General features: G+C 42.1%; 2 protein-coding genes across 8 annotated transcripts in view; both read right to left on the reverse strand.

Moving 5' to 3' along the window:
- Window positions 1–1,219: 1,219 nt before the first annotated feature.
- Window positions 1,220–14,657, reverse strand: arfgap3 (ADP-ribosylation factor GTPase activating protein 3). Of its 2 annotated transcripts, none has more exons than XM_024138286.2 (16): window positions 14,459–14,657; window positions 13,475–13,593; window positions 13,216–13,288; window positions 12,761–12,892; window positions 12,503–12,583; window positions 12,259–12,376; window positions 12,106–12,162; window positions 11,907–11,953; window positions 9,714–9,868; window positions 9,463–9,594; window positions 8,564–8,701; window positions 8,189–8,341; window positions 7,908–8,031; window positions 5,805–5,892; window positions 1,650–1,774; window positions 1,220–1,263 (listed from the first exon to the last, which is right to left on the reverse strand). In XM_024138286.2, exons 1-16 carry the CDS (start codon window positions 14,525–14,527, stop codon window positions 1,246–1,248), a joined length of 1,629 nt encoding a protein of 542 aa, XP_023994054.1. In that variant the 5' UTR covers window positions 14,528–14,657; the 3' UTR covers window positions 1,220–1,245. The 2 variants fall into 2 exon arrangements, with proteins under 2 accessions (XP_023994054.1, XP_023994055.1); XM_024138287.2 differs by lacking the exon at window positions 14,459–14,657 and adding an exon at window positions 14,159–14,324.
- A 145-nt stretch (window positions 14,658–14,802) lies between these two features.
- pacsin2 (protein kinase C and casein kinase substrate in neurons 2) overlaps window positions 14,803–19,521 on the reverse strand; it is a 35,479-nt gene continuing 30,760 nt past the window's right edge. For 3 of the 6 annotated variants that reach the window (XM_024138289.2, XM_024138290.2, XM_024138288.2), the window contains 3 exons: window positions 19,269–19,421; window positions 17,616–17,806; window positions 14,803–17,289 (listed from right to left, as the gene is read on the reverse strand). In XM_024138289.2, the coding sequence (XP_023994057.1) occupies window positions 17,177–17,289; window positions 17,616–17,806; window positions 19,269–19,421 (457 nt within the window). In that variant the 3' untranslated portion in view covers window positions 14,803–17,176. The remainder of the gene's footprint in view (window positions 17,290–17,615; window positions 17,807–19,268; window positions 19,422–19,521) is intronic. The other 3 variants (XM_024138292.2, XM_024138291.2, XR_011475671.1) reach the window with 2 other exon arrangements.

Here is a 19,521-nt window from a genome sequence, read left to right on the forward strand (position 1 = left end):
GACCTATTAGTGAGAATGGAAAAAATCTGAATTGTGCTGCCTGTCTAAACTCAGCCTTTTGAGAGTACTGGGACAGAACATTAAGATACTACTCCCTTCATTCATCTGAACTGATAGCCAATTGTAATATGGAGAATATGTTTGGCTGCTGAGGCAGACCAGATCACACTACACTGTACAGGACCGTATCCTACCAGTGTGTCTATATACACACACACACACAACACAAAGAAATCACGGTGAGTATTCGGTCCTTCAGTCAAGTGACAAACATAAGTACACTGCCAAGACTAAGGGCACTTTCAAACCAATGCAAACAATGCTTCAAAAGCACAGCAGACACCTTTTTTCAGAGAGCAGTGTAGAGGTGGATAGAAGTGAATGAAATGGCAGATTTACACTGTCCAACAGATGAGATGGGGACATTTTGTTGCACCCCATCCTGACTAGAGGTCTGTCAACCAATGTAAAACAATGTTTCTCCCACCTCGAATGTTCTCCACTTCACCATACCTCCAAACACACAATCAGTGAATCGGCACACGCACAACACGTCGCAGGCATTTTGGTTTGAAGGCACCCTAAAATTTAAGACATGTGTCCTACATGGCAACATCTCCCTGTATTTGACAGGTAATTAAAACAATGCCCATCAGATTAATTAACTAAATTATTTACATACCGCATGTAGAAAAATACATGTTATCACGCTACCAGATGATGTCTTCATTGCAAATAGTTACATAAAAACCAAGGTGACCAAGATGATATGATTCAATAACAATTGCACAGGGGAAAAGGAACCCAAAACCTAAGTCACCCTCAATTAGAACCATAATGGATGATAACAAAAATGTATTTTGAATACCATGGATATAAACATCTGTAAATATCAAAACCAAAGGCCTGGACAGATTAAATAATAAGCTGTGGAAATAAGTGTTCTTCATACATCTACCTCATAGAGGATGTTGGTTCGACATAACTCCAATGTAGATAATACGTCCTTTATTCAAAAAGCTGCTATATACACACACACACACATATATATATATATATATATAGCTACAGCCTATGTTCTGGCCTACACAATGTCGCTAATTCTCTCTCTCCGTCCATATCTCTCCCTCTCCTGCACGGCTGAACTTGTCCATCGCTTGTAAGGATGTTTACCGACTCCAATACCCAGGGGACCTAACAGGTTGTGTGTGTGTGTGGGTCATAACACAGGTACACACACTGGACTCACGCACTGTAGTGGTCCTGAAACAAAGAAGATACACAACACGTAAGAACCTACTGCTTACACCGTACCAGTTGTCTGAGTGTTGACGCTGCATAATTAGGTAACCTTTAAATAAAGTTGCCCTTATACACAATGTACTTTGGTAACTAGTATGTTGTATCTAGCATGCCTTTGACCAAATAATCACTGATATCGTTGTTACTGTGCACTTACATAGTAATTAAATCAAGAAACTGGATTTCCAATTGGAATAATGATATAAAAAGGGCAAGTTCTTATTGTGTTGAAATTGCCTTACGGCTTACAGTCACCATAACACATTCACTTCAGTATGTGGCCCATGTGGGAGTCAATCTGCTGCTAGCACCAAGCTCCAACCAACAGGGCCATCTGAACCACAAACCTGAAGGGACGTGACTACTCCGCTGGCCATGACGGACAGCCTCCCGGCCGCAGAGCGGACCCCCAGCTTCAGCTGGGACATGTCTGGAGCACTGGGCAGCATGTTGGTCAGACGATATGAGCTGGCTGCATGGGGACCGGAGAGAGAGAGATGGTTAGTAACATCAGTGGTGGTGGCAGTTGCTTTATAATGATCATTCTTCTGATGTTTAAATTGTGGAGGTGTACACATGCAGTGCCTGGATTAATAAAACCTCTCAGACTAGGAGTGCTGATCTAGGATCAGATCCCCCATCTAATTCAATATGATCTGAAGGCAAAACTGATCCTACTCAGATGCTTTGTGAATATGGGCCCTGGTGTTCACTTGATTTAGTGATATGAAATGGTTAAATTATATACTTTAAAGTGTGATACAGTACACTCAAAGTATTCAGGCACCTTGACTTTTTCCACATTTTGTAACGTTACAGCCTTATTCTAAAATAGATTTTTTTTAAATCCTCAATCTACAGGTTTTTCGAAAGGTTTGCAAATGCATTAAAAATAAAAACAGAAATACCTGATTTACATAACTACGGAGACACAAAATTGAGCTCAGGTGCATCCTGTTGTTTTCATTGATCTTCCTTGAGATGTTTCTACAACTTGGAGTCCACCGGAGGTAAATTCTATTGATTTGCCATGATTTGGAAAGGCACACATGTCTACAGTCGTGGCCAAAAATATTGGCACTTTTTTGAAGTTACTCAAGAAATTGAACAAACTGTCTCCACAATTCTTTATTTCACTATTAATACTACAGCACATTTGTTTTTGTTTCAGAACTTAATATATCCATTTAAAATGTAAGAAATAACATTGACAAAATGATTGACACCCTAGACTTAATATTTGGTAGCACAGCCTTTGGTCAAAATAACTGCCTTCTCCTAACTGCTGTTTTCAGAACTCTCCACAAGTTAATGGGATTTAGATCTGGACTCATTGCTGGCCACTTCAGAACAGTCCAGCATTTATTCTTGAACCATTCCTGGGTGCTTTTTGAAGTGTGTTTGGGGTCACTGTCCTGCTGGAAGACCCATGATCTTCAACGGAGACCCAGCTTTCTGACACTGGGTCTGACATCGCGCTCCAAACTAGTGTGCCAGAGGCAGCAAAGCAACCCCAAAACATCACTGAACCTCCTCCATGATGGACTGTAGGGAAGGTCTTCTTTTCTTTGAAAGCTTCATTTTGTTTTCTGTAAACATAGAGATGTTGTGCTTTACCAAAAAGCTCTAATTTGGTCTCATCTGTCCACAGGACATTCTCCCAGAAGGATTTTGGCATGTTCAGGTCTTTCTATCAGCAGTGGGGTCCTCCTGAGTCTCCTACCATACAACGAGTTAGCGAAGGATGGTCCGAGTTGAAACTGTCGTACCTTGTGTCTTAAGGTCAGCTTGAATCTATGTGGCAGTTGACAGAGGTCCTTCTCCACCATTCGAACAATCCTTCACTGCAATCTTCCATCAAGTTCTCTTGCGGCCACGTCCAGTGAGGTTGGCTACAGTGGCATGGGCCTTAAACTTCTTGAAAACATTACGTATGGTGGAAACAGGAACATCAAGGTCTCTGGAGAGGGACTTGTAGCCTTGAGATTGTCCATGCTTGCATCTGACCTCATAACTCACTGGTTTTCCTTTTGTCCACGCTCATTGCGGTACACACAGTGACAAAACAGGAGAACAAGTCCTTTTCTCTATTCAAACTGGTTGAATACATGGTTTTTATACTGCAGGTATCTTCAATTCACCACAGGTGAGTTCAATTCCAAAGTAAATGAGAATCACCTACTTGAAATCTAATTATTTCTAACTACGTCTAGAAGGTGCCAATAATATTGTCAGGGCTATTTTAGGATTTCTTTGTGGAATTAGCTAAGATTTTGTTTTGTTCAACTGCACACCCGAAGACATACATATACATTACAGTTCAAAAGTTTGGGGTCACTTAGAAATTCCCTTTTTGAAAGAAAATCTCATTTTTTGTCCATTAAAATATCAAATTGATCAGAAATACAGTGTAGACATTGTTAATGACTATTGTAGCTGAAAACTGCAGATTTTTTAAATGAAATATCTACGTAGGCGTATAGAGGCCCATTATCAGCAACCATCACTCCTGTGTTCCAATGGCACGCTGTGTTAGCTAATCCAAGTTTATAATTTTAAAAAGGCTAATTGATCATTAGAAAACCCTTTTGCAATTATGGCAGCACAGCTGAAAACTGTTGGGCTGATTAAAGAAGCAATAAAACTGGCCTTCTTTAGACTAGTTGAATATCTGGAGCATCAGCATTTGTGGGTTCGATTACAGGCTCAAAATGGTCAGAAACAAAGGACTTTCTTCTGAAACTCGTCAGTCTATTCTTGTTCTGAGAAATGAAGGCTATTCCATGCAAGAAATTGCCAAGAAACTGAAGATCTCATAAAACGCATGTACAACTCCCTTCACAGAATAGCGGAAACTGTCTCTAACTAGAATAGAAAGAGGAGTGGGAGGCCCCAGTACACAACGGGACAAGTACATTAGAATGTCTAGTTTGAGAAACAGATGCCTCACAAGTCCTCAACTGGCAGCTTCATTAAATAGTACCTACAAAACACCAGTGTCAATGTCAACAGTGAAGAGACGACTCCGGGATGCTGGCCTTCTAGGCAGAGTTGCAAAGAAAAAGCCATATCTCAGACTGGCCAATACAAATAAAAGATTAAGATGGGCAAAAGAACAAATACACCGGACAGAGGAACTCTGCCTAGAAGACCAGCATCCCAGAGTCACCTCCTCACTGTTGACGTTGAGACTGGTATTTTGCGGGTACTATTCAATGAAGCTGCCAGTTGAGGACTTGGTTTTTGCTCTGACATGCACTGTCAACTTTGGAACCTGACACACATATGCATACATACACATACATAAGGTCCCACAGTTGACAGTGCATGTCAGAGCAAAAACCAAGTCATGAGGTCGAAGGAATTGTCCGTAAATCTCCAAGACAGGATTGTGTTGAGGCACAGATCTGGGAAAGGGTACCCAAACATTTCTGCAGCATTGAAGGTCCCTAAAAAAAAAAACAGTGGCCTCCATCATTCTTAAAAATTGAAGAATTTTAGAACCACCAAGACTCTTCCGATGTTCACTCTAAGAAAGATACAGAGTTCCTCTGTGGAGATGGAGAACCTTCCAGAAGGACAACCATCTCTGTAGCACTACACCAATCAGGCCTTTATGGTAGAGTGGCCAGACAGAAGCCACTCCTCAGTAAAAAAGGTACATGACAGCCCGCTTGGAGTTTGACAAAAAGCACCTTTGGGACTCTCAGACCATGAGAAACAAGATTCTATGGTCTGATGAAAACAAGATTGAACTCTTTGGCCTGAATGCCAATCGTCACATCTGGAGGAAACCTGGCACCATCCCTACGGTGAAGCTGTGGGGATGTTTTCAGCAGCAGGGACTGGGAGACTAGTTAGGATGAGGCAAAGATGAACGGCGCAAAGTACAGAGAGATCCTTGATGAAAACCTGCTCCAGAGCGCTCAGGACCTCAGACTGGGGCGAATGTTCACCTTCCAACAGGACAACGACCCTAAGCACAAAGCCAAGACAACACAGGAGTGGCTTTGGGACAAGTCTCTGAACGTACTTGAGTGGCCCAGCCAGAGCCCGTACTTGAACCCAATCTAACATCTCTGGAGAGACTTGAAAATAGCTGTGCAGCGACGCTCCTCGTCCAACCTGACAGAGCTTGAGCGGATCTGCAGAGAAGAATGGGAGAAACTCCCCAAATACAGGTGTGCCAAGCTTGTAGCGTCAAACCCAAGAAGACTTGAGGCTGTAATCGCTGCCAAAGGTGCTTCAACAAAGTACTGAATAAAGGGTCTGAATACTTATGTAAATGTAATATTTCCATTTTTAGATTAATACAATTTACAAACATTTCTAAAAACCTGTTTTTGCTTTGTCATTATGGGGTATTGTGCGTAGATTGATGAGGGGAAAAAAAACAACTATTGAATCCATTTTAGAATAAAGCTGTAATGTAACAAAATATGGAAAAAAACAAGGGGTCTGAATACTTTCCCGAATGGACTATGAATGGTTGGCTTCCTTACCCGCCTGTTTCTTTGGGTCATCAAACAGGTCAGCTGAGCTGATGGAGTTGCTTCCAGAGAACCTCTCCAGGCGAGTCTTCGCCTCATACTGCATGGAAACAACCACATTAATACTTCAAATGACATACTTGATACTAAACAATGAACATACTACACATAGGGGTATTACTTTAACAGGGATTTTCAGGTAGTTAATTTTTTTAAAGACAGCAGTTGTAGATAATAATCAATCAAAAAGCAATGTTGCAACAACAGGGAGAGACAGCCAGAACAGAAGCAGAGAAAATGTCTAACAGCCTTCTCTGAGAGACATATGAATTCCACAGCACCAAATGAACTGTAAACACCAGCCTCAGAGGCTTATAGGATGTCACAGCGTAGCGTAAAACTTTAACCAGAACAGTCAACACTGGCAGATATTTGATACTGGCAGTCAATTAGATCAAAAAGGTAGAAACATCAGTACTTAGGTACAACATAATTATAGACTCAAATAAAAGGAAATCAAATCCATTTTTTGTATATTCACTACCAGTCAAAAGTTTTACAACAGCTACTCATTCAATGGTTTTTCTTTGTTTCTAGTAATTTTCTACATTGTAGAATAATAGAAGACACCAAAACTATGAAATAACACATATGGAATCATGTAGTAACCAAAAAAGTGTTATACAAATCAAAAGATACTTTAGATTTGAGATTCTTCTAAGTAGCCATCCTTTGACTTGATGACAGCTTTACACACTCTTGGCACTCTCAACCAGCTTCACCTGGAATGCTTTTCCAACAGTCTTGAAGGAGTTCACACATATGCTGAGCTCTTGTTGGCTGTTTTTCCTTCACTCCGCGGTCCAACTCTTCCCAAACCATCTCGATTGGGTGATTGTGGAGGCCAGGTAATCTGATGCAGCACTCAATCACTCTCCTTCTTGGTCAAATAACCCTTACACAGCCTTTAGGTGTGTTGAGTCATTGTCCTGTTGAAAAACAAATGATAATCCCACTAAGCGCAAACCAGACGGGATGGCGTATCGCTGCAGAATGCTGTGGTAGCAATGCTGGTTAAGTGTACCTTGAATTCTAAATAAAATCACAGACCGTGTCACCAGCAAAGCACCCCCACAATACCACACCTCCATGCTTCACGGTGGGAACCACATGCGGAGATCATCGGTTGACCTACTTTGCGTCTCAGAAAGACACGGCGGTTAGAACCAAAAATTTCAAATTTGGACTCATCAGACCAAAAGGACAGATTTCCACTGGTCTAATGTCCATTGCTCGTGTTTCTTGGCCCAAGCAAGTCTCTTCTTATTGGTGTCCTTTAGCAGGGATTTCTTTGCAGCAATCCGACCATGAAGGCCTGATTCACACAGTGTCCTCTGAACAGTTGATGTTGAGATGTCTCTGTTGCTTGAACTCTGAAGCATTTATTTGGGCTGCAATCTGAGGCTGTTAACTCTTATAAACCTATCCTCTGCAGCAGAGGTAACTGGGTATTCCTTTCCTGTGGCCGTCCTCATGAGAGCCAGTTTCATCATAACGCTTGATGGTTTTTGCGACTGCACTTGAAGAAACGTTCAAAGTTCCACATTGACTGACCTTCATGTCTTAAAGTAATGGACTGCCATTTCTCTTTGCTTATTTGAGCTGTTCTTATCATAATATGGACTCGGTCTTTTACCAAATAGGGCTATCTTCTGTATACCACCCCTACCTTGTCACAACACAACTGATTGGCTCAAACGCATTAAGGAAAGTAATCCCACAAATTACATTTTAACAAGGCACATCTGTTAATTTAAACGCATTCCAGGTAACTACCTCATGAAGCTGGTGGAGAGAATGCCAAGCACGTGCAAAGCTGTCATCAAGGCAAAGGGTGGCTACCTTAAAGAACCTCAAATATAAAATATTTAGATTTTTTAAAACACTTTTTTTGGTTACTACATGATTACGTATGTTATTTCATAGTGTTGATCTCTTCACTATTATTCTACAATGTAGAAAATAGTAAAAAATTAAGAAAAACCCTGGAATGAGTAGATGTGTCCAAACTGTTGACTGGTACTGTATGTGTGTGTCCCGTGACAGTGTGCCTACCTCAGAGTCATCCTGCTTGCCAAAGTACATGTCAGAGGAGATGGCCTTGACGTCCCCAAACTTCTTGCGGGCGTCGCCTGAGTCTGAGACAGGGACCGGGTCTGCTTTCCGCCGGGCTGCGGTCCTGTGTGTGAGAGAGAGGGTGGGTGCATTCAGTGACAACTGCAGTGAGAAACTTAAAATATAATAAAAAATAAGTGGCTCAGAGAACTTATACGGCCAAATACATTTTTACTTTTTCACATGCAATTTCATCCCTGGAAATCAAAGTCATATAGTACCTGTCGTCCTGTGAGGAACTCTTGGTGCTCAGGTAGAAGTCTGGCTCTGGCTTCCTGCTCTCTTTCCTCCAGCCAGACTCCCCCGTCTCGCTCCAATTGGAGAAGAACTTGTCAGAAGATTCTGTCGGGTCATCAAACTTGGTCATCGACATCCTGATGGGTTTCATATGGAAAAGAGAACTCAATTTAATGGATTTCGTTCCCAGATCATAGCCTGGTCCCAGATCTTTTTGTGATGTCTTTCCAACTCCCATTACAAGACAACACAAAGAGATCTGAGACCAGGCTAGCCATGTCAGTGATTACTTCCAAGAAGGAATGGCAGAAGGAATGATCCATTGCTAAAGTATTGGAACGTTGCCGGAGTGTGGTGACCTGGATGTAAAGGAGCCTTCGTCAGTCTCCTCTTCCTCCTTCTCTGTGTACCTCCGGCTCTTAGTGGGCTGCTTGGACCCCACTGGGCTCTCCTGCTGGATAGTGTGCATGTCTGACAGCACAGAGTGAGAAACTCCACTAGAGGGAGATAGAGAGGGGGGAGAGACAATGGAGTCAAATAATCAAAGTATTTGTTACCACAATATCTCCAATGGTTACAACATGTTTCAGTCCCAACAATAATATAATTATTTTAGATCAGGGTTTCCCAAACTAGGGGTCGCATGATTTGAAAAATCGGGTCACGAGAGAATTTGAACTTGGTTCGTAGAACCGGGGTTACGTCAGTACCGTTTAAGCTACAAAATACTATGACCCCCATCACTGAAAGATAACTCTCAGGAACACGTACTGTTTCCCTTTACTAGCCGTTAGAACCGAGTGGACAAGACCAGACACTAAATCAGACTGGGAGAAAAAGAACAATCAATTGTTATTTTCTACACAGAAGACCATACAACATTATTGCCTGATGATCTTCTGAACTTCCCAATACCTTTCTGATGCATTTCAGTCACTTCAAACCATAGTCGTCAGATTGAAAGTGTCAAAATACTGTCCAACAGATTTCTAATACTGTCATAACCCAAATTAAAAAAGTAAACATTGGCCGTCGATTACATACATTTTTTACATGGTGGGGTCGCCAAAATGTTTTAATATCAAAATGGGATCGCACGGCAAAAAGTTAGCGAATCCCTGTTTTAGAAGATGAGTGACTTATCCCCTGCAATGTAAAGTACCCCTTTAAACTATTCTACATAGGACATCTGTAAAAAGTATGTTAAGAAATAAACAAATCCTTTTATCACCACCACCATCAATTCAATCCCCCTCACCTCCTGCTGCCAAAGCCCATGCCCAGTCTCTCAGCCTGCTCCTTCTTCTTCTCCCCCATCCCCTTCATCTTCTCTGTATTACTCCTCTGCTGCGCCTCCAGATCCTTATAGGCCAGTCTCATGGAGGCACCACTAGAGGGAGGAAGAGAGAGAAAAATGGATAAGCAGAGTGAAGATTAGAGAATAATTGACAATGTGGATGAGAGAGCGAGAGGCCAATTAAAGCCCATTTAAATTGGAGATAGACTCACATAGATTCCTCTGCTGGTTGGGGGCTGTTCTTGGTGGTAGTGGGTGCTGTATCTCTCTCATTGAGTTTGTCTACCGCCTGTGCTTTCTTCTCRAGGTCACAGAAACTCTGTTTGCTCACCTTCTTACCCCCAAGACCACCTTTCTTAGCGCCCAACTGAGACAAAACACAGGACACAGACATGAACACGTGTCTACTAATCTACTGACCCACAAGATCCATGAGTGATGTACACAGTCCATTCACACTAAATGCCCCACCCACACACACATCACCAAATTCACTCTTATTCATAAGCACAACACACATAGGTACATGGAAGGAACATTACCTCCTTAAAACCTGTTGAGGACAGGGGGTGCTGTTTTCACTTTGGGGGAAAAACGTCCCCAATTTAAATGGCCTCGTACTCAATTCTTGCTCGTACAATATGCATATTATTATTGGATAGAAAACACTCTCTAGTTTCTAAAACCGTTTGAATTTTGTCTGTGGGTAAAACAGAACTCATTTGGCAGCACACTTTGTGACCAGGAAGTGGAAAGTCTGAAATCTATAGGCAGTTCAAGTGACTGCCTATAAATGGGCATGATACGTATGACTATACGTSCACGTCATACACCTTCACCCGGATGTCAAMAGGAAGTGAGAGGAAAAAGGAGTTGATTATCTCTGTCTGACGTTGAATTAACCATCTTGGAACAACGTGTCCCCCATTTTCTGTTGTCTGCAAGGCGCGTGAAGGGACCTGTTATTGCCTACTGGAAACCTGTCGTTATGGCCGAATACGATCTCCGGCTTTGATTTTATTTGATACATGTTACAATATCATCCTAAAGTATGTTTTTTCAATATAGTTTCWTTAGACTATTGAAATTTATTCGGGACATTAGGCGTGTTGCGATGTTTGATTTTGTTGACGTTGGAGAGCTTAGCGCCGCATGGCCAGTGTGCTTGCTAATTCAAGAGGGAAAAATAACTTTCTGAATCCAAAACAACGACGTTCTGGACAAAGGACCCATTGTACAACATTCTGATAGAAGATCAGCAAAGGTAGGAACCATTTTGTGATGCTATTTCATATATCTGTCGAACTGTGTACTAGTAGCTTTGCGCTCAGGTTTTGGTTATTCCCTTACCATAACTAAGTCTTATGTCGTAATGAAGATATTTTTAGAATTCTAACACTGCGATTGCATTAAGAACTAATGGATCTATCGTTTCCTATACAACATGTATTTTTTTGTAATGTTTATGAATAGCTATTTGGTCAGAATAGGTGAGAGTCTAATAGAAATATCTGCACATTCTGGGAAAAATATGCTACGTTAGCACGTTATGCTACGTTGTATAACCACGGATTTCAGCTCTAAATATGCACATTTTCGAACAAAACATAAGTGTATGTATAACCTGATGTTATAGGACTGTCATCTGAGGAAGGTTTATGAAGGTTAGTGAAATTTAATATCTTTTGCTGGTTTATTCGCTAACGCTAACGTGCCTATTGCTATCGCTAACGTGCCTTGATGAATGAATGCGGTAGTGTGGTAGGCTATTGTAGTAAGCAAATATAATGCTATATTGTGTTTTCGCTGTAAAACACTTAAGAAAAATCTGAAATATTGGCTGTATTCACAAGATCTTTGTCTTTCATTTGCTATACACCATTGATTTTTCAGAAATGTTTTATGATGAGTATTTCGGTATGTCACGTTGGTGTCTGTAATTATTCTGGCTGCTTTCGGGGGAATTTCTGATTGTAGCCGCAATGTAAACTATGATTTATACCTGAAATATGCAAATTTTTCGAACAAAACATAGATTTAATGTATAACATGTTATAAGACTGTCATCTGATTAAGTTGTTTCTTGGTTTCTTTGGTTTGTTCTAGGTTAGTTTGGTTGATTTTGTGCATGCTACCTGTGCTGTGAAAAATGTCTGTGCTTTTTTCTATTTGTTGGTGATCTAACATAAATATATATTGTGTTTTCCCTGTAAAACATTTTAAAAATCGGACATGTTGGCTGGATTCACAAGATGTGTATCTTTCATTAGCTGTATTGGACTTGTTAATGTGTGAAAGTTAAATTAAAAAAAATATATATTTTTTGAATTTCGCGCTCTGGCTTTTCAGTGGAATGTGGGAGGAGTTCCGCTAGCAGGTTAAATCCACTACCATAGAGTACATACTGTTTTCTTGGCCCCAGTTGGTTTCTTCTTGAGAAGAGAGGAGGACTCTAAGGGAGAAGGAACAGTGGGCATTAGAATACAGCTGATAGAAACTGCTAAGAGCTACTGTTCAAGGCTGAGATATTTCATGTACTCCTAATGCTTAAGGTTCTAGTTGAGTATCTTTAGTCTCTAGGGCATAATCTCTTGGTCCTCTTACCTAAGGCTTCTTTAGGAGACATACTTAGCACGTCAACACTGGGACCCTCTGTATTACCTGAAGACAGAAAGAGTTGAGGGCATAGACGACATGGACAAACAGATGCAAGTGTATGTGTGTTTCTGAAGTGTAAATATTGAAGTAGAGGTGTACCGTTTTTGTCTCTCTCAGTTTCTTTTGTAGAGGGTTCCTCTACTGGGGTGGGGCTTAAATTCATCTGGGCGGAGCTTGTTATATTAGGTTGGGCGGAGCTACGATCATCAGGGATTGCCTGCCAAAATACGCAAGGTAAGGACATGACCATGTAAACAACATGCACACATCCATAATCTTCTACAATTTCAAACAAATAAGTGCTAACAGTCATACACACACTCAGGGGTGAGCACACACACACCTGCGCGTGCATACTGAAGAAATCCTCCTCCTTATTGACGGGAGATGTTGGAGAGAGGGGGGCCTGGCTGTCCAGCCACAACTGCAGGGAAACAAAACAGAGGATTCCTTGGCATCTATAAGGACCTAAGTAWACAKTCKTTTAAATCAGCCATGTTGATGCGACATGATTATGTTGTTAAAGACAGTATAACAAGTAACCAATGTTGACTAAATCCATTTTTGCCCAGTGGAATGTCTGGATGGATGTGTGTGGCACCTCAGTGCCGAAGCGCCTTGTGGCCTGCGTGGCCGAGGTCTTGATCTTCTCGCGGTAGAGCGCAGCGGCTCGGCTGTTGTACTTGGTGTTGGCGGCATTGGACGTGCAGCCTTGCTGGGCAAAGAAGGCATTCTGAGAGACACCGGGGGGAAAACAATGGTTTGAATTACACATTGTAATACAAAAAGGTATTGTTAATAGTTATCAGAATATTACATTATAATATTGCATACATCGTACAGGTATTATACAGGGCCCTATTGTGACATCATGACAACATACAACATACTTTCCAGAAACATTGCCGCCCACCTGCATACATTCTAGAGATAATGCCCACTCATGCAGTCAGAAACATAACTACTAGTACCACCCTCTCAGCGCTTAACAACAACACAGCAGGTTGGGACGTGGCTGCCCACCAGTCAGTGCCCACCATGYYTGGCTTTACTCACCGCGCTGGCATTGCCGCCCACCTGCATGCATCGCAGCTGGTACCAGGACCAGTTAGAGTCCAGCTCAGTAGACCTGAAACAAACAATACACAGTTCTGATTCTGAACACTCCATCGGGCCATAAATGTGTCAAACTGTGTGTTGTGTGAAGCCAATGGTCCTGTCCAGAAACAATCCCTAGCCCCTACCCACTAGTGTAGATCTGAAAGAACAGGATGGGGTAGGCAACAAATGTGTTTTTTCATTCATTGTTCCTTACCTGATGAATGACAGGTGCACTCCTAATGACCTGTGTGTTCCTGAGCAGTCTATACAGAGAAACACTCCATAGGTGATACTGGCCCAACTAGGATTCTTAGCCGAACAGTCAAAGCACGCCTGTAATAGAAAAGAAGCAACTTTGGAAAACATGKGACTTGAATACAGACAAGGTGTTCGCTGACTCCTTCATGCAGTGATAAGTCTATGAGGACATTGATAAGCAAGTTAATATGAGCGCATGCCAAATAGACAGCAAAACACTAACAAATAATGAAGCAACCCAGTAGCGTGGAGGTCTGAAGTACAAAATATTGACCTCATACTGTATATTATTTTCTAGTATTGCCTCTACTTGTCCACACATTAAGCGAACGCCGACATTTACCGAAAGTATTTCTAAACTAGCTAGTTACAAATGTTGCAATATAGTGGAAACAATGTTTCCAAAACAGCTTTTCGATGCTTGCGGTTGCAACATTGTCGCGTTCAATGTAGCCAGGCCTAAGCAGCAGACGGAAACAGCTGGAATCGACAGTTAATGAGCAAGAGGTATTGTTTATGTCTGTGTGATGTCTTTCATCTTTGTGGTGTCCATGAGTCAACATTTACCAGACATCTATACTTTACAATAAACACACTGACGCTAACGAAGTGGACTGTCCAACCAGTTTCTTAAAAGTACCATCTTTGTTCCAACTGTCATCATGCCACATGACAGCTGGCTCGAACGTGACTGTCCAGGATGTCCTATTGTTCCATTTAAAACTGCGCAGGCCAATTATTTCTTCAACACTGCAAAAACATTTTGTCAGGAGGATGTGCAATGAGCATACYTGGTTCAAAGCTTTTCCATGTGCGTTTGTTACGACGCATCTACCCCTGCCCAGCAAAACAGTGCGACGTGTCATTTTTTCCCCTCTGAAGCTAGCTAGCTAACATTAGCTACTTCCTCGTTAAAGGCCGAAAGCTTTTCAACTCTCACCTTATTCGTAGAAAGGGAACGTAGTCGTTTGAAAATGGCAGCAATATCWTGCTTGCTGGGCTCTGACATCTTTCCACCTGTTGTTAATTTCACCTGATAGGTAAAGCGCAGCGTTTAGCAAATTTGTTTCCCTGTAAATCAAAAATACTTCCGGGCTCGTCATGGGTAAAGGCACACGTCAGAACGATACATATTTTTTTTGCCTGTGCTCTGATTGGTCAGCAGTAACACGTGGGCATTATTGTAACATGGAGGTCTGGGTAGTAAAGTTCAATTTCTTTCTATTATCCTTGATCCTGTATGTTTAATTGAAAAAAAAAGAAAAGAAATGACAACAGTAAAACTTCTCTTTTCGTTCAATTCATTTATAATGTATGCTGTGGGACAACATTGGCAAACTGAGTTGTGCAAGTAAAGCTGCTGCGGTGTTCTGTTGATGGCATGACCTGAAACCAATGATATACATCTCATGACCTGAAACGCACAGAAAACTTCACACCTCTCACACTGACAGAAAACTYATATCAAACCAAATCGATCTTCCTCTCGATATGCAGTTGTAGGCATAAAATGTAGGGGATATTTCCAGGAGCATCATGCATAAACAGTGTGTGCTAAATAATGCATTCACAACAATGTCAGAGCCATAACGTCAACTCCCAATAGGAGAAACCTATACTCGAGATAGGAATTGGGATAGGTCCTAAATAACAGATATAGTTTGCCAATACTGGTAATGCACATGTGGTGGCATTAAGGGTGTTTGTCAATCATTAACTTTTAAAAGWAAATGAGAAATATAATCTCACAGTTATTTGTCAATTACTAATCATAAGTAGGCTCTGGCCTCTCTGGAGATATGTAATATTTACAAACGCAACAAGACAGCAAATTCGCGAGACATTCGCCATAAAACATTCAATTATTGTACAAACGGATTTGTTTCCGAATCACAGCATTTCATCTGACAGAGAACAAAAGCACTTAAGGCATCTCATAAATTAACAGTCTTTGATTTCCAAATAGAAATTTAAATCACAACTCCCTAATCTATAACTGGTTAATTTGTTCATAGGTTCCACGCTATTTACATGCAAACATACTTTTATTAAATCGGACCCTCTAGTTTGTGAAAAACAGTAAAWGCTGTGGTTTTTATTGCTGAATGTGCAACATTGTTTCGCTGCCACAAAAAAAGTATATTCTCCCAAAGCTTTGAATRGGACATCCAGTGCAAGCTACAGCTAAAGCTCCTAGCTTCAAGTGACACACCTTATTGCCCAACATTCAGTGTGGAAAGAAAAAACAACATCCACATGATGTAAAAATCWACCAACAGAATGTGAAGTCAATTGAGTGAATAGCGGCTGACACAAATGGCACCCTATGCCCTATAAAGTGTGCTACGTTTGGCCAGAGCCCTATGTGCCCTGGTGAATGTCCCTGATACTAAAATGACCAGCAAACGTGTACAATCAATAGGTGAGCCGATACAATGAAACCATTAAAGAATATACAATCCATTAAAGTTGAGGGGTAAAGGTTACAGGAAAACTTCTGAGTGCGTCACTTATTGTTAAAATGTGGGTTGGCGCAACATGGTATCAGAGCATTTACAGAATAATATGAAATGCTCTGAGACCAGGCTGGTTGGTGACGGTGGAAGAACTGGATATAATTAATGATATCGGTTTCTCTCATTCATCAACTATTRGCTGAGCAAAACATAAATCAGATTTAAAATACAAAAAGGCATAACAAYACTTGACAAATCTGAACTATAGGCATCAGATAAGAAAGACAATTGTTCTGAACCGGCACTGCCATGAATTCCAAGCCCTTTTCTCAAAAGATTTGTAAAGTCAAATAAGAAAACGGGGCTGTAGGTTCTGATATTTCKGACAAATGGCTTTCATGTGAAAAAAAAATAAAACCTTGATTACTGTCAAAAGGATTTGGTGAAGGACGCTCAAAACAGCGCAAGAAATAACATGCAATTACAAATTCCCCTTATTTCGACATAAGACTTCCAAATCGGATCCTGGACTCCAAATTGGTGTTGCAATAGAATCAGATCTATAGAACTAAAAATATGTATCACCAATTGTCTATGACAAAAATTAATTAAAAGATTCAACTGAAATTACTTTTAGGTCTCCAATCAGTTTCAAATCAAATCTAAAATGTGCTAGACCTCGTGAATGGGAGACATGTATATCCTACCCCATGTCTGTTCACATCTTTTAAATCAGTTTATTCTTTCACTGTCTTCATAACTTCAAGCTACAATTGGAAGGTTACATGTTTCAAATAACTTTTTATATTTATTTTCTGTAACAGTAATGGCTTTAAGTAACATTTGCTTTTGTAGCTGGCTTTAGACTCTGTACTGGGTGTCCCATCATAAAGGCTGACAACGAGAGCAGGCCGTAGTTGTAGAAAGATTTGTGCTTAACGACATGGGATCCAGGAAGATACAACAGAGAGAGCTACAACTCTTCGATGGGCAAACTCCTTCCTTCTGCCACCCCTTTCACACACACACACACACACACACACACACACACACACACACACACACACACACTGCAGCCAGCCTCTACCACGTAGGGTGAGAGGGGCGAATGCGAGGCCTGCCCTGCCCACCCATCTCCTCCACTTTCTTTCTCCTCTTCACCCCATCCTCTCTCGTTTTCCTCCTCGTCCCTCGCTCTGTCATTACTGGATGTCTTCTACGTAGTTGGCGGGGTAGAGGCCCACCACGCCGTCTTTCAGGCGCCCTCTGCACCAGCCCTGGTCGTCCTCGTTTCCTATCTTGGTGAACTCCTCGCCTTCAGGACAAAAAGGGAAACAGGGAGGAATGGACAGATGATTATGTGGAAAGATGGTGGTAGATGAGCATGTCTTTCTGTTGAGCAGCTTCAAAAAGGATTTGTGACTCCTCAGCCTCACTCACTTTTCTCTGTTTTAATTGTCATAGATAACTGATCTGACAGGACATGGCAAGTAAAAGAAGACTGGTGGAGACATCCAGTCCTTTCACTTAGCAGTCATACAGGACAGCACTCGAGAATAGGGGGAGAGGGCAGGGGTCTCTTAACTTGCATAGTCTTTCGTGTATTCACACACACACACACACACACACACACACACACACCTGCTTTGAAGCTGAGTTCATCCTGCTCCTGTCCTTCGTAGTCGTAGAGGGCACGCACGGCCACAGACACCCCCGAGAACGCCGGCTCCACCTCAAACGGGTTCCCATCGCCGTTGGCGTCCTCAATGGAAAACGGGTTCACCCCAGTCTCCTCATCCGACCACTCTTGCGACTTCTCCACACTGCTGGCGCTGAACAGACACAGAGGCAGCAATCAACATAAGGGAAATTTGAAAATGTTACTTGTCAATCATGCCCTGCTCACACACACCGATTGGACAATCCAGCATGCCAGGCGAGAGAAGCGGGAACAAAAATAGTTAATAGGGCCCGGGGTAGGGGGGCATAAAAACAACAKCACCAATGTAGAGTACAGCACAACATGTAGAAGACCCAGCAAATGCATCTCCGAATCCGCCCGGATACATAGACTGAAAGACTATAGATTCCCCCTTCCTCTCTCAAATCAGCCAATGGAGGGAAAAACATGCCTTTTTAGGAAACCAATGCTGTGAGGTTTWGTTGGCGAATGGATTTGTGAGTTTGCTTTGACACCACTTGGAGTGGACACACAGACAGAGTGCTCAGGTAAGGCAAGGCAACACAATGACACAGTGACACGAGTACATTACAAAAGCATGGTTGGAGTTCACCCCATCCACCACTAGAGAGAGGTAGATGTACAGTACCCAGATGAACAAACACCCTTCTTCCCCAGTCAGAAAACCCATGAAACACACACACATCCTCACGCACACACGCTCTCTGAAGCCAGGTTACAGTCAGACTCTTGCAGTTGGTACACTCAYACACCTATGGCATCTKATAGTTCCTGCTTTACGCCAGAGAGACRGACACACACCGTTGACTTTATGAGTGCTAGTTTCTCTGTCCTGCCTTGAGTCAATATCAGACCTAATGTAAAACAGGACCCAATATAGGTTTCCTCACTAAGTTGTAGACAGCCTTTTGTTTAAAAGTCTAAATTCTATAGAAATTGTATTTTTAGGTTCCAACTTGCAATAGATCTGACTGTAAAGTAAACACKGACAGGAAAAATACACACATACACGCAGAAAGAATGCTCTGCAGGACTTGGCACTGTTAGGAGTGATGACTAATGTAGGTTTGGTGTGATCGCTCACTGAGAGCCCATGCACCGTAACACAGCCTGCCGCTAGCCAGGGAGAGGGAAGGAGAAAGGGGAGAGGAGGGGAGCGGTAGAAAAAGAGAGAAAGAAAGGAGGGGTGACAACAGAGAGGGAGAGAGGGCAAAGGGAGGAGAGGAAGGGGACATGGATAGATGAGGAGAGGAATAAAAGAGAAGTAATGGAAAAGAGAGGAAGAATAACAGGAAAGAATGAAGGGAAAAATAAAGATGAGGACAGGAAGGGTGTGCCTCAATAGTGTGTTATTCAAGTGTTTCTCAGGGGTGCACATTTTTGTTTTAGCCCAGCACTAGCTCACCTGGTTCTACTACTCAACTAATCAGCAAGCCCTGTGTGCTAGTGCTTGGCTGGAACAAACATGTGCAGCCCTGAGAAACACTTGTGTGACACTAAAATACTAAATTCACCCAAAGACTGAGGGAGAGAAAAAAAAAGAAGAGGGAGAGAGGGAAGAAAAGGAGGGAGAGGGTCTCTCTTTCACCAACGTTTTCACTTCCTCCACTTTTTTGACATTGAGCGGACTGCTGTTGTTGTTGACGACAGTGGGCTGTTCCTTCACGGTCCCCTGGAGATCCTCGTCGTCGTCATCCTCGAAGGGGTTCGAACCCACCGGCTCTGTGCTAGTGGGCACAGTCAGGCTGACGACACGGAGACACGGAGAGAGGCATTTGTGACACACACACACGTACACCCCAAAACACATACTCCTACACATACACACCTTGAATCCAGACAGCT

Source organism: Salvelinus sp. IW2-2015, unplaced genomic scaffold, assembly GCF_002910315.2.
Source record: "Salvelinus sp. IW2-2015 unplaced genomic scaffold, ASM291031v2 Un_scaffold1438, whole genome shotgun sequence".
In the NCBI taxonomy this organism is placed as follows: Eukaryota; Metazoa; Chordata; class Actinopteri; order Salmoniformes; family Salmonidae; genus Salvelinus; species Salvelinus sp. IW2-2015.